Source organism: Epargyreus clarus, unplaced genomic scaffold, assembly GCF_041222505.1.
Source record: "Epargyreus clarus isolate Ecla_fem2 unplaced genomic scaffold, WU_Ecla_fem_2.2 ptg000017l, whole genome shotgun sequence".
NCBI classification, from domain to species: domain Eukaryota; kingdom Metazoa; phylum Arthropoda; class Insecta; order Lepidoptera; family Hesperiidae; genus Epargyreus; species Epargyreus clarus.
In genome coordinates, this window is record NW_027332225.1 from 11,896,672 (window position 1) to 11,913,871 (window position 17,200).

The 17,200-nt window shown below is 41.4% G+C and overlaps 1 protein-coding gene across 1 annotated transcript; it reads right to left on the reverse strand.

The window, feature by feature from the left end:
* Positions 1 to 2,466: 2,466 nt before the first annotated feature.
* Positions 2,467 to 13,926, reverse strand: LOC140749250 (uncharacterized). The gene is made up of 5 exons (XM_073082293.1): positions 13,910 to 13,926; positions 12,818 to 12,932; positions 11,212 to 11,435; positions 10,397 to 10,504; positions 2,467 to 2,719 (listed from the first exon to the last, which is right to left on the reverse strand). Exons 1-5 carry the CDS (start codon positions 13,924 to 13,926, stop codon positions 2,542 to 2,544), a joined length of 642 nt encoding a protein of 213 aa, XP_072938394.1. The 3' UTR covers positions 2,467 to 2,541.
* Between the last annotated feature and the right edge of the window lie 3,274 nt (positions 13,927 to 17,200).

Genomic DNA, 17,200 nt, shown 5'->3' on the forward strand with positions numbered 1-17,200 from the left:
ATTAAGATATCTAAATCAATACTTGTCTTTATGCCCTTTATAGAATCGTAAACTATGCATTTGATCATGTGATGATCATAAGCAAAGTTGTCGTGCATGAGCCCACGAAGGTTCCTGAGTTGGTACGACCAATTTTCGACAGATGGCGCCACTGTCATTTCAATGTTCAGTTAACTGTACCATGTTACTCGTATTCTTTAAACGCTGGCGAAGCCGCGCGGTCTAGTAGTATTTTTATATTGAGATACAGTTTTTTAACGTCTTCGTATACTTTATATGTTTTTAAATCACATTATGTAGTTTTTGTGTAAAGAATTCGTTGTTGTATATTAATGTCCTTAAAACTCGAAAAACAGTTCATAGGTTGTCTTTAATTTTTTACTTATTTGGATTTCATTACATTTTTCATTGCATATCTATATTACAGTGTTTTATAATTTGGTTTTTATATACTTTATTCATAAATATTATCAGAGTAATTCCAAGCGAATTGGGTCGGATTTAATAGTTTTAGTGAAAAATACAATTTTGTTATTTATTTACTAATTTACCGTTCTGTGCTATGATTACAACATTCAACCTGAGACAAACCATCAATGGACTATCAATAAACTATCTTATATTATACTTGATTAAAAAAAAAATAGAAATATAATATATTATAGCTAAAGCCATCTCTCTGGTGGCTTTGTGGTCAGTTCTCACAAGAATAATGATGTGCCTCAAACACAATAACTGAGGAAAACTGGAGTTAAGGCACTCGTTTCATTATTTTTAGATACGCGATGTTCCGCTATAAATATTATTACTTTCATAAATACCGTCTGAATACATACGTATACAAAATATGTATTCATATAAAAATAATTAGACAACAGCTTATTGACGGTAAATTTCTTTGTGGCTACTTCTTGTTTGAAGAGTCTGGTAAGAGATATACTTCTGAGGCGTTTCAACTTGATAAATGCGTTATGCTTCGGATATTATATATCTCCTTTACTACACTCAAACCTAAACATAGCAGTGCTTAACACCACTTTTACAAGGCAGAATTGGTAGAACCACGAAGGGTTCTACCACTTCTAAAATTACAGCTCAAAATCACAATATCATATTGTGTTGCATAAGAAAAAAGATAGAATGAGCAGCTTGTAGTTCCTTGCTTTTGTTCCAACATGGACCTTACGTATGAAGATAGCATATCGATCTAACCTTCTAAAGACCGGTTGTGCGTGATCAGAAGTGTGTATAAGGCTCTCAATTTACTTCCAACTTCTATACCGGACTTAGGAGATTTTATTGGAATTACGAATGAACGAAATGATATTTCGTTTACGATACTTATATGCGATATTTGGTCATTTAATATTGTCATTTAGTAGAGTTGTTGATATTTTTTATGGAGATAAAGTAGCAATCCAGTGTGATACATACCGTGATGATAAGTGGTCACTCCCCTACCCTTGAATGCTTTAATTAATATCAAATGTGAGTCCTCTGCTTTAGGACTAAGTTAGAACACTTTGTAGGTATAACTAGAAGAAGCACTGCTATGAGACAAATAGTTGTAGGTATATGTCTCGAGAGTAAATAGGTATATGAAGATTTTTATCACCTTTAAAAGTGAGGACTTATTGAGTGTTTTTCTTCCACCTTCCGCACGTGGACGCGAAATAGCTAAAAAAAAAAAAAAAACTAAAACGCTTTCTACACTCACAGCCCCACACTAGGATTCCCTGTATCGTGGGTGCCATGGACACACACAGAGACAAATACACAAACACCCAGACCCAGAAACAGAAATCTAAATTCATCATTTTAGAAATCTGTCTGGCCGGGGATCGAACCCGGGACCCTCTGCGCGTAAGACCGGCATGGTGACCACTCCGCCACGCGGGTCGTCAAATAGCTATTTTATTGCAGTTTGGTATGTTTGGTCAGTTTGGTTTTTTATTTTATAAAAGTGCCCACAAATATGGCAAAATGCCATCAACTTGTATAACAATGATCAACTTATATCATTGTTGATAACCGTAAGTTGATCACCGTATAGGTGGTAACGGCAGCTAACCGCGCACACCGTGAAAACATATCGTGCTTTGAAAACTACAACTGTCATTTACCTTTTCTTTTATAATATAGAAGTAGCAGATGAGCCAGCAGTCCACTCGATGGTAAGTGTCTACTGCCGCCCATGTTCACATGTAATCAACCTCAGATAGGATTAAATTTTCCTATTTCGCTATCCCTGAGGATAAAACTGAAACGCCTCGGAAAAGTACCTATGTCTCCCTTACTACGCCCTTCAAACCAGAACACAGCAGCGCTTGACGCTGCCGTTATGCGACAGATATAGGTGTGGCGGTGGTGCCGCTGAAGTCGAGCCACAATGGGTTCTACCACCTTCACTATAGTCATTATTTTCATAATTTTTACGTCTGTTACGGGGTCGAATTTTGGCGGAGGCAGAAAAAAGTGGCTCCGTGAGTCTTCATCATATAACTACTACTTATTTATATTATTTTAAAAAATACATAAAGATCATTCACTCCTCAACTGAGATATCAATTCTAAGATCCCGTCACTTTGTGGGCAGCCGTTGTAGATGTACGCACAAGTAAACATTTGCCTTCCGGCTACGGCTGCGTCTTTGTACACCGAGATCGCTTCCAGCCAATCCTTGTCTTGTTCCTCGAAAGGTGAGTGACCGTAGTCGGGCCTGAAAATCAAAGTTTTTTTATTAGATTGATGTGATTAAAGCCGGCGATGCATTGGCGACTTCTCTGGTGTTGCAAATGTCCATAGGCGACGGTGACTGCCTTCCAGGTAGCCCGTATGCCTTCTCGTTAGGTTAAATATAAAAAAAATGTAGCGATCGTGCATGTGGTATCTGAAAGTAAGACGTTATTGCCGTCCATGGACATCTGTAATTAGCCCCTGAAGATTAGATTCTAACCTAAAGTTAGCCACAAAAGCGTTGCTACTTCAGAGAGCTAAGATGGAACGCCTTGAATATCTTTACTGTGAGGTCCAAGGTGCCGAATAAAAGACGTGGTTGTTTCTTCGAATGTGGACTGTATTTATTTTTCTTTCTTTACAAAGCGTGCTTCTTCGTTGGAGGCGTCGGAGGGAATGAATTTATACAAAAAAAAAAAATGCCTCTTTATATTTGTTTCGCGCGCGCCACAGGTGCGCGCGACCTTGCGAGGGGGCCTGTCCGAGTGAGATAGCACGATCTGTCGGACGGAGACAGCAATAGGCCTCTCGCTCTATCTTATGTCTATCCCTTTCACTTATTTATCATTCTTTATTGCTTATACATAAATTACACATACAACATCTTATAATATAAACAAAACACATTAAAACTAATATAAATTCCAATAGGGATACTTAATACTAACACTTCGAAATATAAGGCAATTATACAAAATTAAAAAAGAGATGAGACTGAGACTAAGTGTCCGTTACATTCTCCCCCCGGCGAAGACCTTCGAAGCCTAACTATCTACCGGGAGGACGATTAGTCTGCATACAGGACGTCTAAATATACCACCTTTCGTCCGTACCTCCGCGCTTCGTACCACACCATCTGGTCCCGTATACACATGCTCTACTAAGCCACGGGGCCATACGTTTCGTGGGAGTAATCCATCGGCTATTATAACTACGTCGCCCGGCTTCACGTTGCTCCTATTATTCCTGTTATCACCCCGAGGTGCTAGCGTAGGTAGATATTCACTAATCCACCGCTTCCAGAATATATCGGCTAACGCCTGTGCAGCCCTCCATGCGCGCCTATCGGCTACCGCACAATTTCCTACAAAGGGAAGGCCCACCGCCGATCCTAGCAAGAAGTGATTAGGAGTCAACGCTTCCGGGTCGTCCGCGTTCACGGGTACGTGAGTTAAAGGCCTAGAATTTATCGTATGCTCTATCTCTGTGGTAAGCGTCGCGAGTATCTCTTCTTTAGGTGCCCTATCAGTAAGTGTTACTAACATTGCGCTTTTAACGCTCCTTATCATACGTTCCCAGGCCCCACCTTGGTTAGGGGCTCCGGGGTCAATGAACCTCCAGTCCATATGTTTTCTAAGTGCGAACTTTTCTATCTCAGGGAGCCACTCGCGATATGCCCTTCTAAGTTCGACATCCGCTCCGTGAAAGTTAGTCCCGTTATCTGACACCATGGTATGCGGCATACCTCGTCGCGCGGCCATACGCCTTATCGCCATTATCGCGGATTCCGTACTAAGGCTCGCTATCAATTCTATGTGAATACCGCGCGTCACTAAACAGGTAAATAACATTCCCCAACGCTTTTCCCTACGCCTACCTATTGTCACCCACATAGGTCCGTAGCAATCGACGCCGCAATATGAAAACGGTCGCGTATACGACTGCAGTCGCAGAGCCGGCAGATCTCCTTTGACTGGGTCTAACGGTGCCGCCCGGCGGGCTTTGCACATTACACAATCGCTTATCACAGTTCGCACCGCGGGTCGTAACCGTAACACCCAGAATTTCCGCCTAATGTTATTTACTAACTGCTCTCTCCCCGAGTGATTGCTATGAACATGCTCGCGTCTGATATACAACCTGACTAGGTGGCTCGAACCGTCCAGTATTGGAGGGTTCTTGCGTTGCGCGGGTATGTTTGCCGCGTCTATCCTACCATTCAATCTAACTATCCCGTCTTCATCGTAAACGGGGTCTAACTTAAATAGTCGACTCGATCTGTCGACGTGCTTTCCCTGTCTTAATCTCGCTATCTCACTCTCAAAGCTGTGAGATTGCGCTTGCATAATTATCAGGCGTTCCGCCTCTCTAATATGCTTAATGCCTAAGCTAGCCGCCCTTTTCCTACACTTATCTACGAATAGCAATACATAAGAGAGCGCACGCACTAACCGATCGTATGAGGAGAACCTTTCTATCTCAATTAAGCTATCCCGGGACGTTGTATGCGTCACTAAAGCTTCCGTCACTTGTAATGGCAATGTGCATTCAACTGGCCAACGTTCCTCGCTCTCGCACAGGAACGGAGGGCCGGTGTACCATCTTGACGAGCTGCTTAACTGAGTGTTACCCGCCCGCGTCGCGTCATCGGCTACGTTCAACGCGGTGGGAACCCACTTCCATTGTTCGGTGCGTGTCGCCTCTGCTATTTCACTCAGACGGTGAGCTACGTAAGGCGTATACCTATTTGCGTCGTTCCTAATCCATGACAGCACCGTCTTCGAATCCGACCACAAATATACTACCGCATCCTTCCATGGATGCTTACTTATTACGTCTGTAGCTAGCCTAGAACCTATTACCGCCGCCTGAAGCTCCATACGGGGTATACTCTGAGCTTTCAAGGGGGCGACCTTCGCCTTTCCCGCCACTAATGCTAACTTTACCTTACCCGATGCATTCCTAAAACGCCAATAAGCTACCGCTGCGTATGCTTGTTCGCTCGCATCGCAGAACACGTGCAACTGCCTATCCACTATCGAGTTGCGCGTGTCATAACATCTCGGTACTCTAAGGTCGGCTATACATTTTAAGTCAGCTTGCCATTCGGCGAACGCAGTGGCCTGCTCGTGCGGAAGGGACTCGTCCCACCCTATTTTTTCGCGCCATAATTCCTGTAGTAATATTTTCGCCGTAATCGTATATGGACTTAACAAGCCTAGCGGATCGAATATTGACATCACCACTCCTAATGCTTCGCGCTTTGTGGGAGTCCGCGTTAGGTTTTTTACGTCTTCCGGTACCCTATGCATTTCAGTGTTAAAGCCAAGTTCGTCGTACCTAGGTAACCATAATACACCCAACGCTTTGTCGCACAAATGCGCGTTCGTGGCGAGCTCCTTCGGAGCGTGCGCGCGGGACTCCGTGGGCACGTCCGACAATATTGCCTCGCGATTCGAACTCCAACCGGCCAACTCGAAACCGGCTTGCGCGTGCACGTGGCGCACTTCGCTTATCGTGCGCGCGGCTTCCTCTTCAGAGTCGAAACTATCGATCCAATCGTCCATGTACGTACTACCAGTAATCGCGTCGTACGCGAGCGGATATGCGTCTTTAAACTCCGTCGCGTTCATATCGCGAATACTATGCGCTAAAAAGGGTGAGCTACGAGCTCCGAATATCATAGACGACATTACATACTTCTGTGGGGGGTTCTTACGGTCGTCGCCCCGCCACAGGAATTGCTGCGCTACGCGGTCCTCTTTCCTAATCTTAACTTGTAAGAACATTTCGCGTATATCAGCTGTTAGTGCTACCCGTCTCGCTCTAAACCCGAACAAAATCCCGTTTAGAGATTGTAACAAATCCGGGCCATCTAGCAATACATCGTTAAGGCACTTCTCGTTCGCTCGCGCCGCGGCGTCGAACACTAGCCTTAGCTTCCCCGGTTTGTTCGGGTTAGTGACGGCGAAGTGGGGTAAATACCATTCCCTATCGCTACTAACATACTGACCCATATTTGGTTCCGCGTAACCCTTATCTAACAGTGCGTTTACCTGCCTTGTATAGGCTTCCTTGAATGCGGGCGACTTGTCCATCTTTCGCTCGATTCCTTGTAAACGCCTACATGCCATACTGTAACTCGGCGGTAGGGTCACGTCATCGCTGACCCAAGGCAGACCTACCTCGAATCGTCCATTTACGCGCTTGGCCGTCTGTTTAGTAATGCTAACAGCTCGCGTCTCACCAGGTATGGGCTTGCGGTTCGGCGTAATGCCTATTGCGTCAATGTCGTAGTGGGCTTTGACTAAATCGCTCAGCTGATCGTCCGTATGCGCGTGCTTGATGCACTGTTGTTGAGTGCGCACATGGAGGACCATGGCCCTCTCTACCACGACGCTGCGCGGAACTGACCCATGCAAAACCCATCCTAACTGAGTCAACGACGCGGCCGGCTGTTTTTTATTCCCAGTTACTAATTTACGCGATACTATCAAATGCCAATTATCCGCGCCTATCAATACACGAGGCTTTGCGTTTGCGTAACACACTACGTCCCTAGGTATTCTCTTTAAATGAGGATACTTTAAGAAATCCCTTTCTATGCTCTGATTTCCTAATGTGAGGTTCCTAACCGTACGAGCTTTAATTTCGTGCGAGTGGCCGTTCTGTCCTCTCACTCTCATGCACACGACGCGACTACCGGGTTCCTGTTGACTGGAGGTAGCTCCCACGATGTTAAGGGCTCTGATAGGGCCTCGAGCTCCTATGGAGGCCGCTATCTCCTCGTCAACTAAGGTTATTGTCGAACCCTCGTCTAATAGCGCGTGTGTGTGCACCTCCCGGCCGTTACTACCCTTAAGGGTAACCGGGCACACTTTGAGTAGGACTTGTATTTTATCGGTAGGCATATGTGCCGATGCCGCCGTGACCGACTCGACCCCGCTCTCCTCACAACCTATGTTCTGCGGACTAGTGTGTAATAACGCGTGGTGTGGTCTCCTACATTCGTCTACACCGCAATTTTTACTCCTACATGCGAACTTCCTGTGTCTACTATCTAAACACCTAAAACAAATACGCGCGTCCTTTGCCCATTCCCATCTTTGTTGTACCGACATAGCCGCTATTTTATCGCATACATACGTCCGGTGTCCAGCTCCGCAGCAGAGGCATTCTATCCGCCCCGTCTTACTGGGACCCTCTGCTGTAGCATACACCGGCTTGCGAATTTCCGACCGTTTTTGTATAGGTCGCGGTTGTACAATACGTTGCACGGGACGCGTATTTGTTATGGCAACCCTATCGTGCGAAAATTGAATTGCCCTGTCCGCTTCTCGCATAAGAAAGCTCGCTAACCTACCCAACTCAGATTGCGATTCCTCCCTGCTTTCGTATGCGTAGTCATACCACTTACTTTTTAAATGGGGACTTAACTTCTCACTAATTGTTCGCGGCAGTCTAGGATCCGTATCCTTACCTTGTGGGTCTATGCTTTCAATTACTGTTACCACATTTTGGACCTTGACCGCGAACATGTTTAACTCGTTCGCCGTGGAACCTACGCTAGGTAATCTAAGTACCTCGTTCACCGCCTGGTCTATAATTGCCCCCGGTCGGCCGAAACATTGCTCGAGTGTACGCAGTATTTGTGTAGGTTCCGTGGCAGAGTACAATAGGGCCGACACGGCCTGCCTGGCCTCCCCCCGTAAGCATGCCCTCAACCTAGCTAAGTTTTCTGATGGCGACATGTGGTAGAGCGCCGTTGAGTCCCTCATCGCGGCCTTGAAGGGTAACCACTCCCTCGGGTCCCCGTCGAAAATAGGTAATTCTTGCGTTTGCCGCGACGAAGGTCGACCTCGAGACATATTCTCTAGCGCGAAAACTAACCTGTCTACCACATCGTCCTTGGCCGCCGTCGGCGCCTTAGCTATTGGCTCGCTATTATGTATTGGTTGGCCCGGCTCCAATATTACTTCGCGGACCGTGTCTACCTCGTGCCGCTCCCCCCGTGGTTGACTCTCATTCAACCAGGTTTCGACGCGCTTCTCATTCGCCCTACGTTGGTTGCCTACACTTTCCCTATCAGTTTCCTCGCGGGACGTGACCTTATCTATCGCTATTTGCTTCTCCATTATTTCCGCTTCTAACCGCAACTGCCTATACCGTATTTCTAGAAGACGCTTTTCTGCTTCTAGTTCGCTTCGCCTAATATCGGTAGAACGTTGAGAGCACACCGATTGTGCGTCTAACGCGGGTTGCGCGGTTGTATGAAACGGTTCCCTAGCACTCGCGGATCCAGATGGTGGCACGTTTCGCGTCGGCTCGGAAGGTGATGCGGGCGCATCCGTAAATGCCCGCGCCTCGGCTAACTTTCTCCTAGTTACTGGTGGGCTGCACGTTGTCATCGTAGCGGCTCTTGCTTGCCCCTAACACTATACCTAATTCCTAACAATCCCTAACAATCCCTATCAATCCCTAACAATCCCTAACAGTCCCTAACGGTCCGTCGGGAGGTACTAGCTCGCAAGCTAGTGTTCGCTCCTTCCGGGATGGATAGGTGGGGTTGGGTATAGGTGGGGTTCTCCCAGCAGAGGGGATGTGCAGTTAACGGGGTGCTCGGCAACCGGCTGGAATGTCCGGTTGCTGTCAGCAGTGCCTACAGTCTGGCCCCCGCACCACAGATCCCTTACTGGCGAGAAAGTGCTATTCGGTCGACGCTTTTTGACCGGTGGTGTCGCACAATGCACCACACCGCCCTGAGGCGTTAACTCTGCCTTAAAACCGTTTGACACCGTTAGGTGGTTATAAGACAGAGCCGCGGGTAAACCGCGTTCAGACCCGTGGACTCGTTGACCGTAGAGCTGTGTAGTCGCTGACGTTAGGCGCCCAAGCTACGTTGCTCGCAGTGGTCCGTAGAGCTGTGTAGTCGCTGACACGAAGTGCCCAAGCTACGTTGCTCGCAGAGGTGTCCTGGCTACGCTGCCCGGAGAGGCGTCCTGGCTGTGCTGCTCGAGGAGGCGTCCTGGCTATGCTGCTCGTAGCGGTGTCTGGATTCCCGTTGCCTCGATGCCTTGATGCCTTGATGCGCTGCTTCCAATCCGGCACTCGATGGACCAGAAATTGTGAGGTCCAAGGTGCCGAATAAAAGACGTGGTTGTTTCTTCGAATGTGGACTGTATTTATTTTTCTTTCTTTACAAAGCGTGCTTCTTCGTTGGAGGCGTCGGAGGGAATGAATTTATACAAAAAAAAAAATGCCTCTTTATATTTGTTTCGCGCGCGCCACAGGTGCGCGCGACCTTGCGAGGGGGCCTGTCCGAGTGAGATAGCACGATCTGTCGGACGGAGACAGCAATAGGCCTCTCGCTCTATCTTATGTCTATCCCTTTCACTTATTTATCATTCTTTATTGCTTATACATAAATTACACATACAACATCTTATAATATAAACAAAACACATTAAAACTAATATAAATTCCAATAGGGATACTTAATACTAACACTTCGAAATATAAGGCAATTATACAAAATTAAAAAAGAGATGAGACTGAGACTAAGTGTCCGTTACATTTACCATAACCTTACAACCAGAATATAGAAGCACATAACACTACTGTAAAAAGGTAGAAATGCAAGGTGTGATCATGATGCTTTTGGAGTCGAACTACTAAGGGTTAATTCTACTTTCATTGACCGCTCATATACGGTGAATGTTAACATCATAAAGTATAATTTCTGCCTGAGAGCTCAATATGTTCTCAAAGGTGTATGAAGTCCAGTAATCCGCACTTTGCGCATTGCGTGGCAATGAACAGTGCTCAATATTGCAAGAGGAGGACTTATAACGTTTTTAGAACGACGCTATCTAACGCCAAAGAGGCTACACACACGGCTACGGCCACGGACATAATAAAATATGGATATTATTATACGCACGTAAGTAATATATGTACAATTTCTCCAATAAGACCCTCTTCATGCACCGGGTACTGCGCCGCCTCGCATATTGCTCGTAAAACACACTCATGTCCGTTTAGTCCTTTGCTGGAACATAAATTACCAGTTATGTACACAGTAGACCAGTGATTAACTTCTAACTTTCTCTACGGAGTGAGTTCAGGGGGTTACTACCAACTCTTAACACAATATTATTTTAATCATACTTTTACTTTTTTGCAGGAAATTTAACTTTTTAAGCAAAATATGATAATTTCAGATGGTTTTATACAATGGATAAGCGAAAAATCAATAAGGGTTTAAGTTTGTTCAACTGTGTATGACGGAATATTTTACTGTTTTAAGGAGGAAATAAAACTTTCCTGAAATATGATGGTGTTTAAAAGATGGTAGTAGGCCCCCTGTTCTGATGGGATCTGATAAATGGATCAGATTTTTCAAATCGGTCTATTTTTATAAAAAAACCTTTTATCTCACTGCTGATTATAAGTCTCTCTTAGTTAACGATATTAGTTAACAATGATGTTGGATAATATATAGTAACCTAATATCGAGTCGGTTTTTTTTATATTTTGGATGTGTTACTTCAATTCTGATTGAATGATAAATAGGAAAAATATGTAATTGACAATTTTCAACAATGCATGCCTATTACTACTTAATTACTTAATTACAATGAATTTCTTCCTATTTTAGATATACATACGTAAAATATACCTCCATATTAAAGCCAAAGTAACCCCTGAAACACTTTAAAAGTAGACTAAAATATCTCTAAAGAATATACTACTCACGCATCCAACATATCAGCGGTAGACCTATAGAAGGTAAGTCTCTCATCCCGTCGCAGTAGTAGCTCAGCGTCTCTTTGCTCCCGGGACACCGTCTTGATGAAGTAGTACCTGGACAGTGCAGTGATGTTGTCGAAGTGGATGTACTGGTACTGGAAGTTGAGCCCGAAGGCCATGTTGATGTATTTCTCTCGCATCGGCATTGGCACGCCGAGGGCTATGATTAACTGGAAGAAGATGCTTTCATTTAGCCCCACACTAGCATTCCCCGTGTTGTGGTTATCATGGACACATACATACGAGTATATGATTGTTGTCACAAACACATCATTTAATAAATACACAAACACCAGACCCGGAACATAAATTTAAATTCATAATTTAGATTTTTGTCCGACCGGGCATCGAACGGGACCCTCTGCGCATCAGACTGGAATGGTGACTACTCCGGTAAGCGGATCGTCGGAGCCCGGGTGCAGAGTTTATGCTATTGTAATACAGATGAATTGCTATATACTCGTAAAGAGAGTGTGGAATATGTAATTAGACAGAGGAATACACTGACATGCCATCAATTTGTGAACGGGCTGGTCCTACTTATTATTAAAATATTTGGTAGTATTATTATGATTAATATATATCTACTTAAAAAATAACTAATTTCGAATATAAACAGTGTTATAGCTCTTGTTCTATAAGGTGCTGCAATAGAAAGGTCCAAAGATCTAATTGTCATCAATCGTAAGACAAAAGTTTTCTATAATTAATTTTATTTCTAATAACAATGCTGGTTGCTTTTAGTTATTTTCTAACATTCTGTGCTGATTTTTGTGTAACTTGTTTCAAATTTAATTGTCTTTTAATTTTATAAGACACTTTGTTATTCATATTTTGATTTTCGAAAATCATGTTTTACCCTATATTTTTTCCATACAAACACACATATCAAAACTGAAAATATGAAAATCATTTTTCCGTATTCCCCTTAAAATAAATTAAAGTCGTCCATTTATATCGTATGAATGCAAGTTTGTCTCTATCGCGGAACTGGCCTGCCGCCAAAGAACTTTAACAGAATGTAATGAAATGATGAAACTTAAAAGATTAATCTGCATTAGACGAATTTTGAAAATTATTTTACGTAAGGACGAGTTATATGCACTTTATAAATTAATATTTAAGTTTGGGAAAGGAAAGGAATAAGGAATTTTAAAACATAATGGTTTGTTAACAAGATTCAAATTCTGTACAGGTAAAGTTATATAAATTAGTATTGTATATTATGAAGTTTTTTGTGTTTCTAATATATATCAGAGGTAAATATTTCATATTTTTTATAACATTGCAGCAGCAAACAATTATGCAGTGTACTTGATGCTTAGTATTTACTTTCCCTTATGGACATCCACAACCAACCCTATATGGATCAGGGATTCTACTTGACGGCAGAATTCATCATTTACACGTGTGTCTGACCGGGGTTCGAACTCGAAACCCACTGTGTGTCAGACTATCGATCTGCTGCCGTTCTTCCATGCGGGACATTATGCTTAAGCGTACTTAACCTTTCTGTCTCTTAAGATTGCTACGTCAATCCTTAAAAACATACCTTATTGGATCCTCCATATGGAAATATTAAAGGAACACCGTTGAGTTGTCTCTTGTCTCTGATTTCTCTTACATTCCTCTCAAACTCTGTTGGATCCGATTCAAAAGTGATTGTACTATAAATGAGTAGAATTAATAAGGAAAATCTGTGAAAATGAGGGAAAGATTATTGAGGATTACTTCCTAAGCCACCTTTGTAAGGCAATTAATTAATTCTTTCCTTAGGTTTTTACGTAACTAAGTAGGTTTTAAAAGTAAGAAACATTGCTTGCACAGACGCGTTGGTCTGTTATTGGCACCTTTACGAGGCATTCAATTATAAAAGGTTTTTGTAAAACAATTAAATACAAGAACTAATATAATGCTTAATTATTTAAGCTTCTCAGGACTCATTCGAGCGTGTAGTTCTTAATTTTAGCGGTAATTTCTATCTGAGTTCGATGATAGTCAACGGATTAGTCGGTTGGATGCTTCCCGAACTCACTCTAAAACTAAGTTAGAACGTTTTTTAACGGTATGCCTTTTTAAACACACATTTTATACATGCCTACAGCACAGTTTTTTATATGATTAACCTACCTAAATGGACTTGCTCGGTCCATTTGATGGCAAGTAGTCTTTACAAGAATATTTCTGATGTTCTTCACAGAAGAAATGCTTCAGGCTAGAAATAGTTAGCTCACCACACCGGTGAGCTAACGCACTGGTTCTGCCATATTTAAGGCTTAGCGACCGTGGCCACTTAACATTAATTTTTATAATATAAGAGTAGCAGACGAGCATGCAGTCCACCTGATGGTAAGTGGCTACTGCCGCCCATGGACATCTGTAATCAACCCCAGATAGAATTAGATATTCCTACCTGAGGACGGCCTCAGATGCGCCGCTACCCCTGAGGACTAAGCTGGAACGCCTCGGGAAAATCTGTCTCCCTTACCACACCCTTCAAACCGGAACACAGCAGTGCTTAACACTGCTGTTATTAGGTAGAAATAGGTGTGGCGGTGGTGCCGCCGGAGTCGAACCACAAAGGGTTCAACCACCTTCAAAATGAATGGTACATTTTGCGACTTTGTAAAAAAAATATTATTACCTGAAAGAATGAGGCATTTTCTAAATAATTACTAATTATAAAATATTAATTCGAAGAGTTTTTATCAAATTAACTAGATCTAACACACACGACACAACACTGTAAACTAAGAGAGTTTTAAAATCCGGATCACCGTGATCATCGTATTTATTTAAAAATCATAAAGGGACCTGCATACTAACGCTGCTGATTGTGAGTTGTTTTTTTTATTAGAATTTTATTTTATAACATTAAAAATTATGAACTTAAATGGATTTTACTTGTTTAATAATCGATATACTATGAATATTATGATTAGGTAATCACTCCTATGTTTAACCTAAATTGAGATAAAAAGTCTGCCTCAATAGATTAAATATGCATCGTTACAAGTCAAAGTTAAATCCCCTTTGAAAAAAAAACATTTAGTATTTTCTAGACAGGCAATCCGTGCTTAAGCAATAAGGTGGAATAGTGTGATGGTGGCGTAATGTGATCGTGCGCTATATCCAAATCTTCTAACCGAAGTAAAGATGCGGTCAATACTGCACTAATATGTTAATCCAACACAACGAATAAATCGTGTCGAGTAACTTATACTCTGGTCAATGCGAGTAAAACCCCAGTCTCCTTCGGTAGTTAACTACGAAGTAAATAGATAATTAAGATAATAAAAATCTACTCGTATGTGCTTATAAGTTGTAGTACTTAGTTTATTGAACAATTTATTAGGAATTTGTTCATATATGTATTTGTATATATACGAATACAGTATTATACAAATAGTTATAGCCCAACTGTTGAAATTCAACAGCTCAAACTTGGGTGCGAGCTTCAAAACCCAGACACGCTCCTGTGAATTGTCAAAGTTATGTGCGTACTAGAAACTTTATACTTGCGATCACGCTTGTGATAACGGTGTAGGATAATATCTAGATAATACATAAGTCTAACAACACACAACACCAGTCGTGAGACAGTAATAGGTTGACTAGGATTCACGTAAAGCGTAAAACCTATTTTTAATCAGGCTTTACTATCACAGACAGTTACATTACGAGTTTTATTGCCCGTTCGTTATTTTTATTACTAAAAACCCCAAATGATGTCAGATGGTATGTAAGTTAGGAGAAATTCACGTAAGTTTTCTGAGCGTAAAAACGTAAAGGTTTGAATAGCTGGATGCAAGTGGAGTAAACATCTGCATTGCACCGGCCACTGCGTAATATGTATATGTCGGAGGCAAATTGCGGGATTCGGCAAATCATGAATGTCTAACATTTGCAACGTAGATTGTAGATGACGGATAATTTATTTTTACATGATCTTTAAAAATACTAAAATATGTTGGCCATATTTGTCAAAGAGTTGAGGCAAATAATAACCAGTAATAATAACCAAAAATAATAACCAGTTTCCACAATAATATGATACGAATATAGAGTACTGATATCCAAAAACAGTTTTGTTTACAATCTATTGTTAATAAAAATGTTTTATTTGTGTAAGCGTATATTAATTTAAGATATTTTTTGCTAGCATTTTAATAATATGTTTAATTATATTACGTTAACAATATCGAAATAAGACGGATATTACAATGTTTAGATGACTGATTAAATTGTCAGAGAAAATAAAGAATGGAGCTGTTCTTAATCTTTTATATAAAATAGTCTTTCAGGAATATTTAGCTTATAGTTATGATCTTTTTAATTTTAGTGTTGTTCGTCTCGTCGCTTAGTAATATTTTTTCATTTTCATAAAATATTTGGGAACATCGCTTTTGCCCGACGCTACCTTTTGCCTGCTACAAAGCCACTATAAACTCCGTATGCAATGTTGCAATGCTTCGCTTAGTAATCCTGGTTTAACCAAAATGAACATCGGCGTGAAGGTGAATGTGTATAATAGGTAGAGTTTCTTAGTGACCGTTGCTTTCAGGTTTTGGAGGTTCAAAGAACGTTCTTTTAATTTTTAAGGCACATTTTAATTGAAAGTGTGTTACATTTTCAATATTATAAATAAAACCGTAAAAAACCATCCAGCACATTGGATGAATAATTTTCCAGGAAATATATTAAAAAAACATAAAAATATATTGTATAAATGAAAAAATACTTTACAAGAAAATTTTAATAATAATTTTACGGTACTAAATGTTTAATAATTCGTTATTAACTAAAACCGCGTTTCCCAACCTATGGTCCGCGGACCCCTGGGGGGACCCCTGGGGGTCCGCGAGTATATGTATGGGGGTCCGCGGTATCATCTCTGGACCATACATAAATCGCTCATTAAATGCTGAAGGGCCGCTTTACTGCTGTTTTCAACCTATGTGAAAAGGCATTCTCTACTCTTGTTTGTACAAAAAAACAAATACAGAAACAGATTACATGTAGAATCTGATTTGAGATTACAGCTTAGTAGCAACATCAACCCGAATATCCCTGATTTAGTTGCAAAAAAGCAACACCAACCTTCACATTAATTGTTTTTTTATATTTTTCGTAAAATTATAAAACAGAAACAGTAAACAGTAAAGAAACGTAAAACAGTTATTACCTTCTGTTTTTATCTGTAATAACTAAATTAAATACCTAATCGTTTTTTTTTTTGCTGTTTTTTTTTTTATTATGGGGGTCCGTGAAATCTGTGCTTGATTTCCTAAGGGTCCGTGGACTGAAAAAGGCTGGGAAACGCTGAACTAAAACATCACCAATTATCACAATATTGTCTTTTTTAGGTTTTTATGACTATTCATTACAATTAATTCTTTATTTTATATCTGTACAATTGTATTTACAATTTTTCTAATTAATTTTTTTTTCAACGTCTAGGTATTGACCGCGCCAAACTGCTAGTCTGCTCTGAATATAGATACGAGTCGCGTTGAATGGCAAATTGTAGATATTAGCGGTACGAAGACAGCGCGGGACCTGTCCTGGCACCCGTCCGCAGCCCGCTCACACTCGCCTACGAGTACATAGTTGCGTTAGTATGCCCTTACGTTGCTACGGAATACATGCTTGTAGTGCACAACAACTTCAGAGCGGACTAGCAGTTTGGCGCGGACTATATCTTTCTATGTCAGTTATACAATTTAATATCAAAATTGTTGACTTTTGCTCTTTCCAACTTGTAAACATGTGAATAAAATTAAGATGTTTGTGACTCTAAATGGCTTCACTCTTCTCAACTTACATAATAATATTCTTTAGAAAATAACCAATTTTCAAAAAGTAATCTCATTATGTTTGTTTACTATTCCTCCTGCAGTTTATCTAATAGAAAGTGGCTATTGCCGCCTATGTA